This window comes from Stylophora pistillata, chromosome 3, assembly GCF_964205215.1.
Source record: "Stylophora pistillata chromosome 3, jaStyPist1.2, whole genome shotgun sequence".
Lineage (NCBI taxonomy): Eukaryota > Metazoa > Cnidaria > Anthozoa > Scleractinia > Pocilloporidae > Stylophora > Stylophora pistillata.
In genome coordinates, this window is record NC_142521.1 from 39,678,973 (window position 1) to 39,699,793 (window position 20,821).

The 20,821-nt window shown below is 40.6% G+C and overlaps 1 protein-coding gene across 4 annotated transcripts in view; it reads left to right on the forward strand.

The window, feature by feature from the left end:
• LOC111340599 (uncharacterized) overlaps positions 1 to 20,821 on the forward strand; it is a 46,307-nt gene that overhangs the window by 11,809 nt on the left and 13,677 nt on the right. For all 4 annotated transcript variants that reach the window (XM_088752112.1, XM_088752113.1, XM_088752115.1 and 1 more), the window contains 10 exons: positions 1,783 to 2,106; positions 2,831 to 3,127; positions 3,264 to 8,654; positions 11,526 to 11,549; positions 15,846 to 16,169; positions 16,914 to 17,210; positions 17,347 to 18,273; positions 18,915 to 18,938; positions 19,788 to 19,945; positions 20,379 to 20,744. In XM_088752112.1, the coding sequence (XP_088608238.1) occupies positions 1,783 to 2,106; positions 2,831 to 3,127; positions 3,264 to 8,654; positions 11,526 to 11,549; positions 15,846 to 16,169; positions 16,914 to 17,210; positions 17,347 to 18,273; positions 18,915 to 18,938; positions 19,788 to 19,945; positions 20,379 to 20,744 (8,132 nt within the window). The remainder of the gene's footprint in view (positions 1 to 1,782; positions 2,107 to 2,830; positions 3,128 to 3,263; positions 8,655 to 11,525; positions 11,550 to 15,845; positions 16,170 to 16,913; positions 17,211 to 17,346; positions 18,274 to 18,914; positions 18,939 to 19,787; positions 19,946 to 20,378; positions 20,745 to 20,821) is intronic.

Here is a 20,821-nt window from a genome sequence, read left to right on the forward strand (position 1 = left end):
CAATTTATTTTGGATCATGACTGAAACACCACACGGAGAAGACGAATGAAATACGATTTACATAGAGATTCATACGAGTACCTACGGCTACATACGAGTGACATATACGAGCAACATTCGTTAATTGCCCTTGTTTAGCGAAGAAAAGGAAGTTCAGCCCGAGGCCCAAGCGTAGCCATTTTTGGTCACTCGCGGTAACTCTTAGTCATTCTCGCTTACCTTAGCTAACTCGCGTTCGCTCGTGGCAAGTGATGTGAGAGAACTCCGAGAGACTCTCGAAGTTTCCTCTTTTAAAAAAGAAAGTATATCATGCCATTTTTTACAAATTTCAGTCGATATATCTCATAACGGCTCAGTAAAATATCTATCAATATAAATATTTTTCAGCGGCATTTTCCGGTCCAGTAAAAGACGCATTATTATGTTCTTGCCCGCTCGAACCGCCTTTGAAGGATTTGCAAAGTTTTGCAACCTTATATTTTTCCTCAGAGGAAGAAAGTACTTCGTCCCCGCATTTTTCACCCTCAAACTCTTTTAACTTTTAGTTACGGCTCTTCATTATGCTACTGCCGTTGCAGCACAAAGGCTTCGTGGACTTACGATACGCATAAGTAGATCATGTAAAGAAAGAATAAAGGCTGATAGTTTCTAAAGAAACTGTCTGGGGCTGCGTCGGTGTAACGAAATAATTTCACCGTATCAACAAAGTTGAAATGGTAAATTGGCCACCTTTACGATTATAAAAGCTGACGTTTCGAGCGTTAGCCCTTCGTTGGAGCGAATAGAGGAATTGTGGGTTGTGTGTGCTTTTAAAGGCAGAAAATAGAGCTACGTGATTGGTGGGAACATGGCAACGAGAAAGGCTCGCTATTTATATATATTCCTCAGTGGTTAGCGATAAAAAACTTCACATTTTAATCTTTAATAATTTTCATATCTCGTTTACACACTTCACTGAGAAAAGAGCTCAGACCGACGGGCAAATAGACGCTTGCATGTAATTTAATCGCTCCAGAGAATATATTTAAAAGAAGTGACTTGGAATAAGATTTGACAATAAAAAGTTGCTACAAAACGTTGCTCGATAACATTGTACAATTTAAAAACGATAAAAAGCCATACAAAGCTAAAATCGACGACGTTTCGACGTTAACATAACGTCATTATCAAGTCAAGAATGTATAAGAATAAGTTCTATGAATACTAAAAACGAACAATAAGAGAAAGTACGTGCTAAACGTTTTGTTTAACCCGCAAATTAATTCTCTTATTGTTCGTTTTTAATATTTATAGAACTTATTTTTATGCACTCTTGACTTGATAATGACGTTATGTTAACGTCGAAACGTCGTCGATTTTAGCTTTCTATAGCTTTTTATCGTTTTTAAATTTTACAATGTTATCAAGCAACGTTTTGTCGCAAGTTTTATCGTCAAGAAAATATATTTTCCGCACAAATTATCCAACTTTGCGAGTTAAACTGAAATTATAAGAAATTCCTCAAAATTTCGAATTTTTTGAATAATTTGTATAAGTTCGAGTTTAATTGACTACGATTGAAAATCTGCCGGTATTTTTCCGTTAACTCCCACAACGTTTTTATAGGTCTTGGCCTTTAAAGGGGCGTTGAGAAAATTGGCAATATTGGCTCCAATACATAGTAGTAGACCCTCTTTGGCTCCTCTTTGGAGTTCCAACTTAGATTTATTCAATACATCTTAAGTAATGATAATATCTTATCTCATGTCACTTATGTAGTATATGCTATTTACCATTTCACAGCTCATACAGCGTCCTCCACATCTTCAGCAGACGTATCCTTGTGCACTTGTCCTTGCAACACTGTTTTAAAGGAATGGCAAAGTTCCTTGCCTCCATATCCTACTTCAAGCACTGTTGGGTTTGATGGAAGCACTTCATCCAAAGACTTCTCATCCTTGACCCCTTTCTCCGTGGATAATCTTTCGTCATTTACAAACGCTTTATCTCGCGGTAGAAGCAGTTCCTCCGAGTATTCTGAAATCTCCACTTCTGCCCCACGCATTTTTAGCCCCTCTTTGTGCTACTGCCCCTGCAGTTCAATAGCTTCAAGTGTTCACGAAATACGTGAGTATGATGGAGTACCGATGATAATAGCTGTTAATAATAATAATAATAATATTAGTAATAATAATAATGATGATAAAAAATGATTTAAGGATTTTAAAAATTATAAGAAGGATGATGATAGAGATTACGATAGTAATAATGGCGAAAGATAAGGAAAAGAAAGAGGTTAATTTTACTTTTCTTTTCTATTTATTCGTGTATCCATTCTTCATATCATATCTGCTAATCTTCCTAGAATTCTAAACACTCTAACTTTAGAAATGTACCCCATCCTAAAACTCGCCCAAAAAGCGTGATTTCGTTTACTTCCTGAGTTTGGGAATTCTTCCTTTATGGAGGAAAGGGCTGGTAAAATCTTGGAAAGTAGCTGGGTGAAGAGCATGCAGGTTCTAGCGTTAGATTTTGAAGGACTTTTAAGAGAGCCAGATAAAGTGCAAGGGTCATTTACTAGATCCTTACATACTGCAAGAATGTCAAACTTGGGCCGATTGTGATAAATAAGAAAACGTGTTATTAGTGATGAGCTCCTAGTAATATGTGTGAGCCAACATCATGCATGAACACTCTCCAATGGTAAACTTTGGAAAATATTAATACGCAAGATATTCATTAATAAAGACAAAAATTTCTATGCCCAAAATTAAAGATACTCAAAACCTGACCTCCCAATGCCATCAATATTTGCGTTATTAACTGTTTCGTATTGTCATCCATTTGACAGCATTTTATAGTTCAGAATCCTTGTGTACTTGCCCTTGTGGACGTGAATCCAAGAGATTAGAAAGTTCTTCATGGCTACATGGTCCATCAACTGATGGAAGGAGTGTTTCCCAGATCTTCTCGTCCTCGTCTCATCTCAGGTCTGATATTTCTTCGTTATTTGTTTACGATTCGCGGAGGGATGGAAGTAATTCGCACCTATATTTCTTATCCTCGACCGCAGTCAGTTCCAGAGTTTCTAGCTCTTCGTTATGCTACTGTCCTTGCATCACAATAGCATCGACGTTTTATCAGACGGGTAAGTACTACTGTTATTAAGCAGAGTTGAGTAGTTCTTAAAGCAATTTTTGCCCTTACTATTGGCGGAGATTGTTTGATTACGTTTTGATCAACCTTTGGTAATAGTATGTGCTAATATACTATTTTCGCCCAAGGTTCAAGTAGCAGCAGCTCCAGTGTCTCTCCAAATTCAATTACCAGCAGCTCTAGTCTCACACTACGTTCAAGTTATACTGGCTCCACTTTCTCACTAACCTCAAGTAGTAGCAGATACACCCTCTCCCTAAGTTCAAGTAGCAGCAGCTCTGTTGTGGCACTCGGTTCAAGTAGCAGGAGCTCTAGTGTCTCACCAAGTTCAATTACCAGCAGCTTTAGTGTTGTACTGAGTTCAAGTAACAGCATTTCCAGTGTCTCACTAACATCAATCACCAGTAGCTCTATTGTTGCACTGAGTTCAAGTAGCAGTAGCTACACCATCTCATTAACTTCAGTAAGCAGTAGCTCCATTTTTCCACTAAATTCAAGCAGCAGCAGCTCTTCTACTCCCCCATGTCCAAGTAGCAGCAGCCCTGTTGTCACCCGAAGTTCAAGTAGCAGTAGCTTCACTATCTCTCAAAGTTTGAGTAGTAGCAGTTCTATCGGTGTACTGAGGCCAAGTAGTAGCAGCTTCATTGTCCTACTGAGTGAAAGTAGCAGTGGTTCTAGTGTCACACTGATTTCAAGTAGCAGCAGCTCCATTGTCTCACATAGTTCTAGCAGCAGCAGCTCCATTGTTTCAACGAGTTCAAGTGGCAGTGGCTCCAGTGTACCATCGGTTTCAAGTAGCAGTAGCTCCAGTGTTGCACTGAGTTCAAGTGGCAGTAGCTCCAGTATGTCATCGATTTCAAATAGTGGTATCTCCAGTGTTGCACTGACTTCAAGTAGGAGCACCTCCAGTGTTGCACTGAGTTCAAGTGGCAGTAGCTCCAGTGTTGCACTGGATTCAAGTAGAAGCAGTTCAAGTTATGCATTGCGTTCAGGCAGCCGCAGCTCTAGTGTTGCACTAAGTTCAAGTAGCAGCAGTCCCAGTACCACTTTAAGTACAAGTAGCAGTAACTTCAGTGTTTCACTGAGTTCCATTAGCAGCAGCTCCCGTGTCTTATTGAGTTTAGGTAGCAGCAGCTCTAGTGTCTCACTGAGTTCAAGTAGCAGCAGCTCCAGTGTCTCACACAGTTCTAGCAGAAGCAGCTCCATTGTGTCACCGAGTTCAAGTGGCAGTAGCTCCAGTGTCTCAACGATTTCAAGTAGCGGCAGCTCTAGCGTTGCACTAACTTCAAGCAGCAGCAGCAGCTCCATTGTCTCACATAGCTCTAGCAGCAGCAGCTCCATTGTTTCAACGAGTTCAAGTGGCAGTAGCTCCACTGTCCTATCGATTTCAAGTAGCAGCAGCTCTAGTGTTGCACTGAGTTCAAGTGGCAGTAGCTCCAGTATGTCATCGATTTCAAGTAGTAACATATCCAGTGTTGCACTGAGTTCAAATAGGAGCACCTCCAGTATTGCACAGAGTTCAAGTGGCAGTAGCTCCAGTGTCTCATCGATTTCAAGTAGCCACAGTTCCAGTGTTGCACTGAGATCAAGAAGCAGCAGGTCCAGTGCCACTTTGAGTTCAAGTAGCAGTAGCTCCAGTGTTGCACTGGGTTCAAGTAGCAGTAGCTCCAGTATGTCATCGATTTCAAGTAGTAGCATCTCCAGTGTTGTACTGAGTTCGAGTAGGAGCACCTCCGCTGTTGCAATGAGTTCAAGTGGCAGTAGCTTCAGTATGTCATCGATTTCAAGTAGTAGCATCTCCAGGGTTGCACTGAGTTCGATTAGGAGCACCTCCAGTGTTGCATTGGGTTCAAGTAGAAGCAGTTCCAGTTATGCATTGAGTTCAGACAGCAGCAGCTCTAGTGTTGCACGGAGGTCAAGTAGCAGCAGTTCCAGTACCACTTTGAGTACAACTAGCAGAAGCTTCAGTGTTTCACTGAGTTCTAGTAGCAGCAGCTCCAGTGTTTCACCGAGTTCAAGTGGCAGTAGCTCCAGTATGTCATCGATTTCAAGTAGTAGCATCTCCAGTGTTGCACTGAGTTCAAATAGGAGCACCTCCAGTATTGCACAGAGTTCAAGTGGCAGTAGCTCCAGTGTCTCATCGATTTCAAGTAGCCACAGTTCCAGTGTTGTACTGAGATCAAGAAACAGCAGGTCCAGTGCCACTTTGAGTTCAAGTAGCAGTAGCTCCAGTGTTGCACTGGGTTCAAGTGGCAGTAGCTCCAGTATGTCATCGATTTCAAGTAGCAGCATCTCCAGTGTTGTACTGAGTTCGAGTAGGAGCACCTCCGGTGTTGCAATGAGTTCAAGTGGCAGTAGCTTCAGTATGTCATCGATTTCAAGTAGTAGCATCTCCATGGTTGCACTGAGTTCGAGTAGCAGCACCTCCAGTGTTGCATTGGGTTCAAGTAGAAGCAGTTCCAGTTATGCATTGAGTTCAGGCAGCAGCAGCTCTAGTGTTGCACTGAGGTCAAGTAGCAGCAGTTCCAGTACCACTTTGAGTACAAGTACCAGTAGCTTCAGTGTTTCACTGAGTTCTAGTAGCAGCAGCTACAGTGTTTCACCGAGTTCAAGTGGCACAAGCTCCAGTGTCTCATCGATGTCGAGTAGCAGCAGCTCCAGTGTTGCACTGATTTCAAGCAGCAGCAGCTCCATTGTCTTACATAGTTCTAGCAGCAGCAGCTCCATTGTTTCAACGAGTTCGAGTGGCAGTAGCTCCAGTGTCCCATCGATTTCAAATAGCATCAGCTCTAGTGTTGCACTAAGTTCAAGTGGCAGTAGCTCCAGTATGTCATCGATCTCTAGTAGTAGCATCTCCAGTGTTGCACTGAGTTCGAGTAGGAGCACCTCCAGTGTTGCATTGGGTTCAAGTAGAAGCAGTTCCAGTTATGCATTGAGTTCAGGCAGCAGCAGCTCTAGTGTTGCACTGAGGTCAAGTAGCAGCAGTTCCAGTACCACTTTGAGTACAAGTAGCAGTAGCTTCAGTGTTTCACTGAGTTCTAGTAGCAGCAGCTCCAGTGTTTCACCGAGTTCAAGTGGCAGTAGCTCCAGTGTCCCATCGATGTCGAGTAGCAGCAGCTCCAGTGTTGCACTGATTTCAAGCAGCAGCAGCAGCTCCATTGTCTCACATAGTTCTAGTAGCAGCAGCTCCATTGTTTCAACGAGTTCAAGTGGCAGTAGCTCCAGTGTCCCATCGATTTCAAATAGCATCAGCTCTAGTGTTGCACTAAGTTCAAGTGGCAGTAGCTCCAGTATGTCATCGATCTCTAGTAGTAGCATCTCCAGTGTTGCACTGAGTTCGAGTAGGAGCACCTCCAGTGTTGCATTGGGTTCAAGTAGAAGCAGTTTCAGTTATGCATTGAGTTCAGGCAGCAGCAGCTCTAGTGTTGCACTGAGGTCAAGTAGCAGCAGTTCCAGTACCACTTTGAGTACAAGTAGCAGTAGCTTCAGTGTTTCACTGAGTTCTAGTAGCAGCAGCTCCAGTGTTTCACCGAGTTCAAGTGGCAGTAGCTCCAGTGTCCCATCGATGTCGAGTAGCAGCAGCTCCAGTGTTGCACTGATTTCAAGCAGCAGCAGCAGCTCCATTGTCTCACATAGTTCTAGTAGCAGCAGCTCCATTGTTTCAACGAGTTCAAGTGGCAGTAGCTCCAGTGTCCCATCGATTTCAAATAGCATCAGCTCTAGTGTTGCACTAAGTTCAAGTGGCAGTAGCTCCAGTATGTCATCGATCTCTAGTAGTAGCATCTCCAGTGTTGCACTGAGTTCAAGTAGGAGCACCTCCCGTATTGCACTGAGTTCAAGTGGCAGTAGCTCCAGTGTCTCATCGATCTCAAGCAGCCGCAGCTCCGGTGTTGCACTGCGTTCAAGAAGCAGCACTTCCAGGACCACTTTGAGTTCAAGTAGCAGTAGTTCTAGTGTTGCATTGAGTTCAAGTGGAAGCAGCTCCAGTATGTCATCGATTTCAAGTAGGAGCATCTCCGGTGTTGCACTGACTTCAAGTAGGAGCACCTCCAGTGTTGCACTGAGTTCAAGTGGCAGTAGCTCCAGTGTCTCGAAGATTTCAAGTAGTAGCAGCTCCAGTGTTTCACTGGGTTCAAGTAGAAGCAGTTCCAGTTATGCATTGAGTTCAGGCAGCCGCAGCTCTATTGTTGCACTGAGTTCACGTAGCAGCAGTTCCAGTACCACTTTGAGTACAAGTAGCAGTAACTTCAGTGTTTCACTGAGTTCCAGTAGCAGCAGCTCCAGTGTCTCACTGAGTTTAGGTAGCAGCAGCTCTAGTGTCTCACTGAGTTCAAGTAGCAGCAGCTCCTATCTCACACACAGTTCTAGCAGAAGCAGTTCCATTTTTTCACCGAGTTCAAGTGGCAGTAGCTCCAGTGTCTCATCGATTTATAGTAGCAGCAGCTCCAGTGTTGCACTGATTTCAAGCAGCAGCAGCTCCATTGTCTCAAATAGTTCTAGCAGCAGCAGATCCATTGTTTCAAAGAGTTCAAGTGGCAGTAGCTCCAGTGTCCCATCGATTTCAAGTAGCAGCAGCTCTAGTGTTGCACTGAGTTCAGGTGGCAGTAGCTCCAGTATGTCATCGATTTCAAGTAGCAGCATTTCCAGTGTTGCACTGAGTTCAAATAGGAGCACCTCCAATATTGCACTGAGTTCAAGTGGCAGTAGCTCCAGGGTCTCCTCGATTTCAAGTAGCCACAGCTCCAGTGTTGCACTGAGTACAAGAAGCAGCAGTTCTAGTACCAGTTTGAGTTCAAGTAGCAGTAGCTCCAGTATTGCACTGAGTTTAAGTGGCAGTAGCTCCAGTGTGTCATTGTTTTCAGGTAGCAGTAGCTCTAGTGTCTTACTGAGTTCGCGTAGCAGCAGCTCAAGTGCTTCACTCAGGTCAAACATCAGCAGTTACAGTAACGCACTGAGTTCAAGTACCAGCAGCTCCATTGTGGCACTGAGTTCAAGTAGCAGCATCTTCAATGTCTCATTGAGTTCAAGTAGCAGAAGCTCCATTGTCGTACAGGGTTCAATCAGTAGCAGCTTTAGTGTCTTATTGAGTTCAAATAGCAGCAGCCCCAATGTTGCAGCGATTTCAATTAGCAGCAGCTTTAGTGTTTTACTGAGTTCAAGAAGCAGCAGTTCTAGTGTCTCATTGAGTTCAGGTATCAGCAGCTCCACTATCTCACTGGGTTCAATCAATAGCAGCTCCAGTGTGGTAATGACTTTAATTAGCAGTAGCTCTAGTGTTGTACTGAGTTCAAGTAGAAGCAGCTCCAGTATTTCATTGAGTTCAAGTAGCAGCAGCTCCATTGTCACACTTATTTCAAGTAGCAGCAGCTCCAGTGTCTCATCGACTTCAATTAGCAGCAGCTCCACTGTCTCACTGAGGTCGAGTGGCAGCAGCTCCAGTGTTTGGCCGAGTTCAAGTAGCAGTATCATATCAAGTTCAGTTTACAGTTTCTCACCAACTTCCATTAGCCCAATTGTCTGTAAGTGCTATGCTATACGTAATTTTTTCCCTTGAACAGCGTTACCTGCACTTCTTAAGGTCGTCAGTATATTGGTATCTCACAGTACTATTTATTGCATATATGTTTCAGGTAACACAAAAGTCATTTTTTGGGGGTTATGCTTAGAAAGCATTCATCTTTTTAGATATATCAACAAAGTTCAAATGGTAAATTGGCCACCGTAACGATTTCAAAAGCTGACGTTTCGAGCGTTAGCCCTTCGTCGGAGCAAATAGAGGAATTGTGGGTTGTGCTTGCTTTTAAAGGTGGAAAATGGAGCTACGTTATCGGTGGAAACATGGCAACGAGAAAAACAAGAATAAATTAGTGGAATCAAAAGCGTTCGTTGATCCCTGTGGGATTTAGACAGCCGGTTTGAAAGATGAGCTTTTGCTCAAGATTTTTAGGGCTTTCTGTGCTACCTAAGTGCAAGGAAAGACCGCAGATTGCCATATGTTGCTTAGAATGATTAGGTAAATTAAAATGCCTAGCAACTGGTTTTGATGTGTCCTTGTCATTCCTTTCCACGTCTCGAAGGTGTTCTCGGAATCGGTCACCTAGTCTTCTGCCTTTTTCGCCGATGTATATCTTTTTGCAATAAGTGCCAGTTATGCAATAGATTACATTGGCGGAGGTGCACGTGAAGTGATCGTTGATCTTAATGGATCGTTTAGGTCCCGATATTTTATCAGTGCTGTGAATGAAAGGACACGTTTTGCATCGTGCACGAGCGCATTTAAAAGTGCCTGGTTGGTCATTAATCTGAAAAGAACTTCTGACCAAAAAATTGCCTATGTTTTTGTCGCGTTTGAATGAAATGAGCGGAGGCTGCGAAAAGATAGTGCTTGTCTCTGGATCGTTTTGAAGTAATTTAAAGTTTTTAAGAATGATAGATTTAACTGAGTGGTTGAGAGGGTGAAACGTGAGAGTGAATGGAATGCGGCCGTAATCTTCTTTATGCGACGTTTGTAGTGCTGAATGTCGATCAATAAGTTGGGCGTGGTAGTACCAGCTTGAACGACAGAAACAGGGTAACCACGTTTATCGAAAAACTGGCACATTGACTCTTATTTGTGGTGGAAATCAGAGTCATCACTACATAAACGACGAAGTCTTAGAAACTGAGAAAAAGGAATGGAATTCTTAAAGTGAGATAGATGCGAAGATAAATATAACAAGTAATTATGCGAGTCTGTAGGTTTGTAATACACACTAGTGCATAAACCGTTACCTTCAATTGAAACTTTGATGTCTAAAAAGGATAAAGAATTGTCAGAAATTTCCCAGGTATATTTCAGAGCCGAGTGAAAAGAATTGACTGCGATTATGAATTGAGTGAGCTCCTCTCTGGTAGAGGAGGTAGCGCCGATACAGTCGTCGATGTAGCGACCGTAGAGTTCAGGTTTGGACCCGTTGTATTGGCTGAAAAATTGATGTTCCACAAAACCTACAAAAAGATTGGCATAGCTAGGTCCCATTTTGGTGCCCATGGCTACACCATTGGTTTGTTTGAAGAAGTTGTTTCCGAATGAAAAACAATTAAGTGTGAGCACTAGTTCGGCTAAGCGTAGTAGTCGTTCAGATTTAGGTTCCTTATCAGTACGTTGATCAATAAAATGTTTAAGGGCCAAAAGGCCTTCGCCATTAGGAACGACAGTGTAAAGAGACGTAATATCCATGGTGAAAAGAAGTTTGTTTTGGCCAGGGAAATTAAAGTCTCGAAAAATTTGAAGAGCGTGTTGGCTGTCTTTAATATATGATGGTAAAGTTTTGACGATGGGAGCCATAATTTTGTCTAGGTAGCTGGAGATAAGTTCGGTAGGGCAACTGCAAGCCGAGAAAATGGGCCGACCCGGGTTGTTAGGTTTGTGAATTTTAGGTAAAAAGCAAATACGAGAAGTTCTAGGAGTGGTTATGATGAGATTTTTTGCTGTGGCCCTAGAGTTCAGGTTTGGACCCGTTGTATTGGCCAAAAAATTGATGAAATTTCTAATTTACCTAATCATTCCAAGAAACATATGGCAATCTGCGGTCTTTCCTTGCACTTAGGTAGCATGGAAAGCCCTAAAAATCTTGAAAAAAAAGCTCATCTTTCAAACCGGCAGTCTGAATCTCGCAGAGATCAACGAACGCTTTTCATTCCACTAATTTATTCTCGTTTTTCTCGTTGCCATGTTCCCACCAATAACGTAGCTCCATTTTCCACCTTTAAAAGCACGCATAACCCACAATTCCTCTATTTGCTCCGACAAAGGGCTAACGCTCGAAACGTCAGCTTTTGTAATCGTTACGGTGGCCAATTTACCATTTCAACTTTGTTCGTTACCCCCACCGACGCAGCCACAAGCAGTTGCTTTCGAAACTATCAGCCTTTATTCATTATTTTTTTTTACTTTACTTCCTTTAACAACAATTGAAATTAAACATGTTTGTAATTCTGTTTCCTTCCTAACTTAGAGTGATAATTTCTAACAGTTAAGACAAAATACACGCCGCTAATCCTCCTTTCCTTTTTTCCATGCATTATGATTTTGAGAAAAGGGTTATTACTTGACTTACTATTGTCACTACCTACTACCAACATTATGTTCCATAAATTGTTGCAATGCTTTTCATGTTGTTACCTTTTAGAACACAAAGCGTAACATACCGCAATGAGTACATTTTATTACATAACCTACTTAGGATGCGTTACGTTACTTTCTTACACTTATGACGTCATACACTACATAACCTTGTATGTATTCACAAAACTCATTTTCATCAAACTACATGATGCGAAGCCCCTTGACTTTTACATTGGATATAAAATACTTTGTGTCTGATTATTACTTTTCTTTTTTGTCTCAGCTACCACAACTCCAGCTACAACAGGTAAGAAAGCTTTCAGTCCTGTGTATTTTTAAGTGAATTAATCGAATCCAAATCTAGTGTCTGTCGTCAGATTATGTAGTATGGCAGCATGAATACAACAATAATATCTGATAGTTAACATTATTCGCCAAATTGAAAGTGAATAGTATGAATATTTGCTGAGTCGCGAAGGGGAAACGTCAAATTTTCCACTTAAAGACACAATGTGAATACCACACCGATACGAAAGTATTCATTTTTCTGTCAATGTACCGAATAACGGTCGGAAATTAAACTTTTGACGCACGATTTTGTCTCATTGGTTGCTTAAAGGTGAATAGTATTTGCAATCCACTACCAACGTGCGCGAAAAGCATTATTCACTTATGTGGTCTACACTAAAATAAATTAGAACAAACACAATACCTTACCAACAGCCATACTAATAATGGCTTTAAGGTCTCATTAGAATTTATTCCTTCTCTTGAAACTAATTACAAAGGAGGGGATGTACGCATCGATTTGTAATTCTTCACTGTCTCCGATATTTTTATTTGTAAAGAGCTACCAGTGAATATTTTGTTACACAGAGTTCACTACTTTGGCTTTTAAAATATATACTTTCTGATTTTGCATGACACCTCCAATAACGAAAGAAGTCTCCCCAGTCAAAATTGAAGTCATTGTGTTTGCATTATAAAAGAAGGCAAAGTTTTTCATAGACCTTTGAATATGAGATGATAGATAGCCAACGAGGCGGGTAGCGCTGAGGTGGCTATAATCATCTCATATCCAACAAGAGCGAGAGGAATAATTGTTTTACTAAAAAAAAAAAAACGCCTCCAAGATATTAGACAAATCTTCTCGACTTTATTTTGTAAGAAGAAACCGGATTTTACAATGTACAGATACTAGATTATGATATATTGGCTCATATACCATAATGGCTACGCCAATAAAAAGTCTTGAATTGCATTATCCAATGATCCAGTTTTTAATAAATACACATATATGCCTGAGTGTAACCGTGCGGAACCGTACGACAGAATGATTGACACAAATAAATGAAGCTCAACACGAAAATTGGCGACAAGGACAAAAAAGAAAAGAAATGCCGGCGAACATTGCCTTCAAACAGTTCCTATAGTTTGCCATGAATAAGGACCCCGAAACTGTGTGCGCCTGCTTCGTTAAGTACGCCGAAAGGTACAAGATCTATCATGGGAAGGCCTACGACATTACGGACAAGGCGCAGCCTTGGAGAAAAAAAATTAAACTTGGTGTCCATGAAACAGTGCTCGATACAAATAGTAGAGAGGGCATAATGTGTGGTAGGTAGAAAAAAAAAACAACTAAATATACATCCCTACAGACCTGTTTCGTGGTTGCCCACTCATCAAGGGATTTTAATGGAAGAATAATGCAATACCACCGCTTATATACTATACTAATTGCTAATTAACATGGTTTATGCAGTGCAAAAAGTGTCAAGTCAGCTGTTGCGCAGGAGGGCTTTGTTTTTGTATTGGCAGGAAGAGACGAGTTCGTTACGCTTGTTGAGTGTTGATAGGTCTGGGTGGCAGATGATCAGGAATTTCTCTTTAAAGCATAGCTTGCATCGTTTGCTTGAGCTGTTGTAGGGAAGGTGGGAAGATAGAATGCGCCAGGTGATGGAATAATCGATGTTGTTGTCTTTAAGTGTCCAGATGAGTTTAATGAGTTCGGTGGAGTTGCGGTGTTTAGCGTGTCGGAATGATGAGGTGTGGTTGTTGTGGCGGGACTTAAAGTCGTTTGCAGTGAATCCGATGTATGAGTCTGTCGTGCTGTTGCCTTTAGGCGTAATAGTAGCTTGGTATATGGCAGATTTTTGGAGGCAGTTTCCGTCTAGAGGGCATGATGTTTTCTGTCGGCAGTTACATTTCTTGTCGTTGTTTGCTGTAGAGGTGTCGGTTGTGGCGGTGGCGTTAGTCTTTCAGTACGTGGGAGGTGAGGATCCTTTTGTTGTGGTTGTCGATGATTTGTTTTGTATTGTCCATGCAGCTGTAACTAATCTTGATTGTGTTTCTGTTGAAAATTCTGCGGAGCTTATGGTCTTTGGGGAAGTGTTTGTCAATCAGCGCGAGGAATTTATGTCCGATGTCAGTGCTGGTATTCTTGGTGAAAGGCGGGTTGTACCAGAGGATGTTGTTGCGTTGTCGGCTCTTGCGTCTTTGTGTGTACGTTGGTTCGTAATGGAGTGTGTAGTTGTAACCACTGGCGTCTAGTGCCTTCTGGTAGGCGGGAGCGGCTTGGTCGAAGGAGAGTTTGTCGGATAAGAGGGATGATAAGCGTCTGTTGATGCCGGCGGGGATGTTTTTCGTGGTGGATGGTGGATGGTTGCTTTCGCGGTGAACGTATTTTAATGTGGTATTAGGTTTAGTATATGGCTGGTAGGTGTTTTGGCTGAGGTTAAATGTGACGTCTAAGAAGTTTGTTAGCTTCTATGGTGATGCGGAGTCCGTTAGCGTTAAAAATGAGGCATATCTCTTTCTTGATGTTTTCAGTGTCCCTGGGTGTGGCGACGGTGGTGGCAAGTCCTTCGTCTTGGTATAGACCAATGTTTATGTTGAGATTCTGCAGCTGGACAGGAGAAAGTTTCCGACAAGTTCACAGGTTTCGGCGCCGTCAAAGCTTCCCATGATTACGTCAAATGTAGTGTTGCCTTTTTTTGCCAGGGTTGCTGTTTGTGGATTAAAATCGAGCTTTGGCATGAACGATAATGTTCCTTTCGTCAGCGGTAATGTTGTCAAAATCAGATGCGAAGTTCAGTGCTTTGTTTAGGAGGTCTAGGCTGATGGATGGGTAGAATTCTTCTTTTTCGAAGCAGATGAAGTTGGAGTTCTATTTAATTTGTTGTCTATAGATCGAAACCAGTTGATAACGGCTGAGGTGTTTTTCCATAGGTTGAAGTTGCTTTTTCTCGCGATGTTGGTGTTGATGCGGTCGAGGATCTGTTTGTTCACTTTGCTTAGTTCGGGTTTCGTCGGGTTGATCAGGCGGCATGTCGGTTTGTTTGAGAAGTTCGGTTTGTTGTCTTTAAGTGTTATGAATGCGTCTTTGTTGGCTGTAGTGTCTACCCTGTCATCGATTTGAAGTTTTGTCGCGATGTCTTTCTTTGTTTTCTGGATTGCCTGCGTTTTTGTGGGGAGGGCTTTCTAGTAGAATTTTGTTACGTTTTTTTCTAGAAGGTCGTTGTATTCTGCGGGCTCGAGTAAATAATAAATTGGCCACCGTTACGATTATAAAAGCTGACGTTTCGAGCGTTAGCCCTTCGTTGGAGCGAATAGAGGAATTGTGGGTTGTGTGTGCTTTTAAAGACAGAAAATGGAGCTACGTGATTGGTGGGAACATAGCAAAGAGAAAGGCTCGCAATTTAAATCTATTCCTCAGTGGTTAGCGATAAAAAACTTCATATTTTAATCTTTAATAATTTTCATATCTTGTTCACACACTTCACTGAGAAAAGAGCTCAGACCCACGGGCAAATAGGCACTTGCATGCAATTTAAACGCTCCAGAGAATATATTTAGAAGAAGTGACTTGGAATAACATTTGACGATAAAAACTTGCGACAAAACGTTGCTTGATAACATTGTAACATTTAAAAACGATAAAAAGCTATAGAAAGCTAAGATCGACGACGTTTCGACGTTAACATAACGTCATTATCAAGTCAAGAATGTATAAAAATAAGTTCTATGAATACTAAAAACGAACAACAAGAGAAAGTACGTGCTAAACTTTTTGTTTAACCCGCAAATTATTTCTCTTATTGTTCGTTTTTAATATTTATAGAACTTATTTTTATGCATTCTTGACTTGATAATGACGTTATGTTAACGTCGAAACGTCGTCAATTTTAATAGCTTTTCATCGTTTTTAAATTTTACAATGTTATCAAGCAACGTTTTGTCGCAAGTTTTATCGCTAAGAAAATATATTTTCCGCACAAATTATGAAATTTTGCGAGTTAAACTAAAATTGTAAGAGATTCCTCAAAATTTCGAATTTTTCGAATAATTTGTATAAGTTCGAGTTTAATTGACTACGATTAAATATCTGCCGATATTTCTCCGTTAACTCCCACAACGTTTTTTATAGGACTTGGCCTTTTAAGGGGCGTTGAAACAATTGGCAATATTGGCTGCAATACATAGTAGTAGACCCTCTTTGGCTCCTCTTTGGAGTTCCAACCTAGATTTATTCAATACATCTTAAGTAATTATAATATCTTATCTCATGTCACTGATGCAGTATATGCTATTTACCGTTTCACAGCTCATACAGCGTCCTCCACATCTTCAGCAGACGTATCCTTGTGCACTTGTCCTTGCAACACTGTTTTAAAGGAATGGCAAAGTTCCTTGCCTCCATATCCTACTTCAAGCGCTGTTGGGTTTGATGGAAGCACTTCATCCAAAGACTTCTCATCCTTGACCCCTTTCTCCGTGGATAATCTTTCGTCATTTACAAACGCTTTATCTCGCGATAGAAGCAGTTCCTCCGAGTATTCTGAAATCTCCACTTCTGCCCCACGCATTTTTAGCCCCTCTTTGTGCTACTGCCCCTGCAGTTCAATAGCTTCAAGTGTTCGCGAAATACGTGAGTATGATGGAGTACCGATGATAATAGCTGTTAATAATAATAATAATAATAATAATAATAATATTAGTAATAATAATGATGATAAAAAAATATTTAAGGATTTTAAAAATTATAAGAACGATGATGATAGAGATTTCGATAGTAATAATGGCGAAAGATAAGGAAAAGAAAGAGGTTAATTTTACTTTTCTTTTCTATTTATTCGTGTATTTATTTTTCATATCATATCTTCTAATCTTCCTAGAATTCTAAACACTCTAACTTTAGAAATGTACCCCATCCTAAAACTCGCCCTAAAAGCATGATTTCGCTTACTTCTTGAGTTTGGGAATTCTTGCTTTAAGGAGGAAAGTGCTGGTAAAATCTTGGAAATTAGCCGGGTGAAGAGCATGCAGGTTCTAACGTTAGATTTTGAAGGACTTTTAAGAGAGCCAGATAAAGTGCAAGGGTCATCTACTAGATCCTTACATACTGCTAGAATTTCAAACTTGGGACGATTGTTATAAGTAAGAAAACTTGTTATTAGTGATGAGCTCCTAGTAATATGTGTGAGCCAACATCATACATGAACACTCTCCCAAACCTGAGAAATGGTAAACTTTGGAAAATATTAATACGCAAGATATTCATTAATAAAGACAAAAATTTCTATGCCCAAAATTAAAGATACTCAAAACCTGACCTCCCAATGCCATCAATATTTGCGTTATTAACTGTTTCGTATTGTCATCCATTTGACAGCATTTTATAGTTCAGAATCCTTGTGTACTTGCCCTTGTGGACGTGAATCCAAGAGATTGGAAAGTTCTTCATGGCTACATGGTCCATCAACTGATGGAAGGAGTGTTTCCCAGATCTTCTCGTCCTCGTCTCATCTCAAGTCTGATAATTCTTCGTTATTTGTTTACGATTCGCGGAGGGATGGAAGCAATTCGCACTTAAATTTCTTATCCTCGACCACAGTCAGTTCCAGAGTTTCTAGCTCTTCGTTATGCTACTGTCCCTGCATCACAATAGCATCGACGTTTTATCAGAGGGGTGAGTACTACTGTTATTAAGCAGAGTTGAGTAGTTCTTAAAGCAATTTTTACCGTTACTATTGGCAGTGATTGTTTGATTACGTTTTGATCAACCTTTGGTAATAGTATGTGCTAATATACTATTTTCGCCCAAGGTTCAAGTAGCAGCAGCTCCAGTGTCTCACCCAATTCAATTAACAGCAGCTCTAGTCTCACACTAAGTTCAAGTTATAGCGGCTCCACTATCTCACTAACTTCAAGTGGTAGCAGATACACCCTCTCCCTAAGTTCAAGTAGCAGCAGCTCTGTTGTGGCACTCGGTTCAAGTACCAGGAGCTCTAGTGTCTCACCAAGTTTAATTACCAGCAGCTTTAGTGTTGTACTGAGTTCAAGTAACGGCATTTCCAGTGTCTCACTAACATCAATCACCAGTAGCTCTAGTGCTGCACTGAGTTCAAGTAGCAGCAGCTACACCATCTCATTAACTTCAGTAAGCAGTAGCTCCATTTTTACACTAAATTCAAGCAGCAGCAGCTCTTCTATTCCCCCAAGTCAAAGTAGCAGCAGCCCTGTTGTCACCCGAAGTTCAAGTAGCAGTAGCTTCACTATCTCTCAAAGTTTGAGTAGTAGCAATTCTATCGGTGTACTGAGGCCAAGTAGTGGCAGCTTCATTGTCCTACTGAGTGAGAGTAGCAGTGGTTCTAGTGTCGCACTGATTTCAAATAGCAGCAGCTCCATTGTCTCACATAGTTCTAGCAGCAGCAGCTCCATTGTTTCAACGAGTTCAAGTGGCAGTCGCTCCAGTGTCCCATCGATTTCAAGTAGCAGCAGCTCTAGTGTTGTACTGAGTTCAAGTAGCAGCAGCTCGAGTGTTTCATTGAGTTCAAGTAGCAGCAGCTCCAGTGTCACACTTATTTCAAGTAGCAGCAGCTCCAGTGTCTCATTGAGTTCAGGTAGCAGCAGCTTCACTGTCTCACAGAGGTCAAGTGGCAGCAGCTCCAGTGTTTGGCCGAGTTCAAGTAGCAGTATCATATCAAGTTCAGTTTACAGTGTCTCACCAACTTCCATTAGCCCAATTGTCTGTAAGTGCTATGCCATACGTAATTTTTTCCTTGAACAGCGTTACCTGCACTTCTTAAAGTCGTCAGTATATTGCTATCTCACAGTGCTATTTGTTGCATATATGTTTCAGGTAACAAAAAAGTCATTTCTTTAGAAAATGAACACTTAGAAAATGAACGCTGAGAAAGCGTTCATTTTGTTTACTTTACTTCCTTTAACAACAATTGAAATTAAACATGTTTGTAATTCTGTTTCCTTCCTAACTTAGAGTGATAATTTCTAACAGTTATGACAAAATACACGCTGCTAATCCTCCTTTACTTTTTTCCATGCATTATGATTTTGAGAAAAGGGTTATTACATGACTTACTATTGTCACTACCTACTACCAACATTGTGTTCCATAAATTGTTGCAATGCTTTTCATGTTGTTACCTTTTAGAACACAAAGCATAACATACCGCAATGAGTACATTTTATTACATAACCTACTTAGGATGCTTTACGTTACTTTCTTACACTTATGACGTCATACACTACATAACCTTGTATGTATTCACAAAACTCATTTTCATCAAACTACATGATGCGAAGCCCCTTGACTTTTACATTGGAAATAAAATACTTTGTGTCTGATTATTACTTTTCTTTTTTGTCTCAGCTACCACAACTCCAGCTACAACAGGTAAGAAAGCTTTCAGTCCTGTGCATTTTTAAGTGAGTTAATCGAATCCAAATCTAGTGTCTGTCGTCAGATTATGTAGTATGGCAGTATGAATACAACAATAATATCTGATAGTTAACATTATTCGCCAAATTGAAAGTGAATAGTATGAATATATGCTGAGTCGCGAAGGGGAAACGTCAAATTTTCCACTTAAAGACACAATGTGAATACCACACCGATACGAAAGTATTCATTTTTCTGTCAATGTACCGAATAACGGTCGGAAATTAAACTTTTGACGAACGATTTTGTCTCATTGGCTGCTTAAAGGTGAATAGTATTTGCAATTCACTACCAGCGTGCGCGAAAAGTATTATTCACTTATGTGGTCTACACTAAAATAAATTAGAACAAACACAATACCTTACCAACAGCCATACTAATAATGGCTTTAAGGTCTCATTAGAATTTATTCCTTCTCTTGAAACTAATTACAAAGGAGGGGATGTACGCATCGATTTGTAATTCTTCACTGTCTCCGATATTTTTATTTGTAAAGAGCTACCAGTGAATATTTTGTTACACAGAGTTCACTACTTTGGCTTTTAAAATATGTACTTTCTGATTTTGCATGATACCTCCAATAACGAAAGAGGTCTCCCTAGTCAAAATTGAGGTCATTGTGTTTGCATTATAAAAGAAGGGAAAGATGATTTTGGTTTAAACTAGTTACCACAAAGGAGTTAGACATGAAACTATAATTAACTTCATTCTCCGTTGTGAAGCATGCTCTATACATGTGGTACAGGAAAGGCATTGAACAAGTAACTGATGTACGTCTTATGTTACTTATATCTTTATTCAAAGCAATCCCAATCCAAAGCAACTTGTATCCTTATGGTCCAGATCAGAAGGATAATGAACTTCGTCTTGACGATACTTCTTTCTACTCCGAACGATGTTTGAGGATCAACACAGACTGGACTGGATTTCCGTTTTTCACTGAAAGGCATTACAAGTTATACGTGAGTAAAATGTTCCTATTGGATACATTACAGAACTTTTTTTTAACTTATAGAAAATCTTTGCGCTTTAGGTGTGTGAAAGGAATTGAGAAGGTGAGAGTAACATTGCTCCAAAGAACACCCTTGGGCTGCCTGTGCAAAGTCACTAGGGCAATTCGTTGTTATAAAAAGTTTTTTAAAAGATATGTTGTTTTCTCAGCCTTCAAAAATTTCCTCCATAGAACATACGAAGCTCATCGAACAGGAAGCAAAGTTTCCACAACATACGCATATTTCTCGTACATCATCACAAAATAGCTGCATTGCGCCACAAATGCAAATGTATCCACCTCAGTTGGAGAACAGCCGTTTTTTTTTTTTTTTTCAACCTTTTTAGTTTTTTTTTTATTTTTTTAATGACGAGTACTGGGATTATTTTTTCTGCTTTTTTTAGATTTGTCGAAATGGTATAATCCAGTTAAATTATGAGTGGAGCTGGTGGTGGCCTCGGAAATTTGGTATCTACTGGTGGTTGAGAAACATGGGCATTATAGCACCCTTCTGGGCCACAACCGATACTTATTTTGCTTTTAGATACGGTCATTCAAAAGTTTATTATCAAGTGTACAGGAAAACCAAGGAAACAACAATTGAAATGCTGAATATGGCTTCAAAGCATGTACAGAGCTACACCGAAAGATTTGGCGACTTTGAGGCCACTTGGGTCCTTGTTGTGACCTGGAAAAATCTCTGTCCATACGTGTACTACTATTACTACCGAAATATCAACGAGCAGAATTTTCACTTACATTGTCCTCGAGTAAGCATTTTACACTTTATTTGTAATAATCATAACGCATAGATAGCTATGTAACTAAATGACACCTGCATGAATAT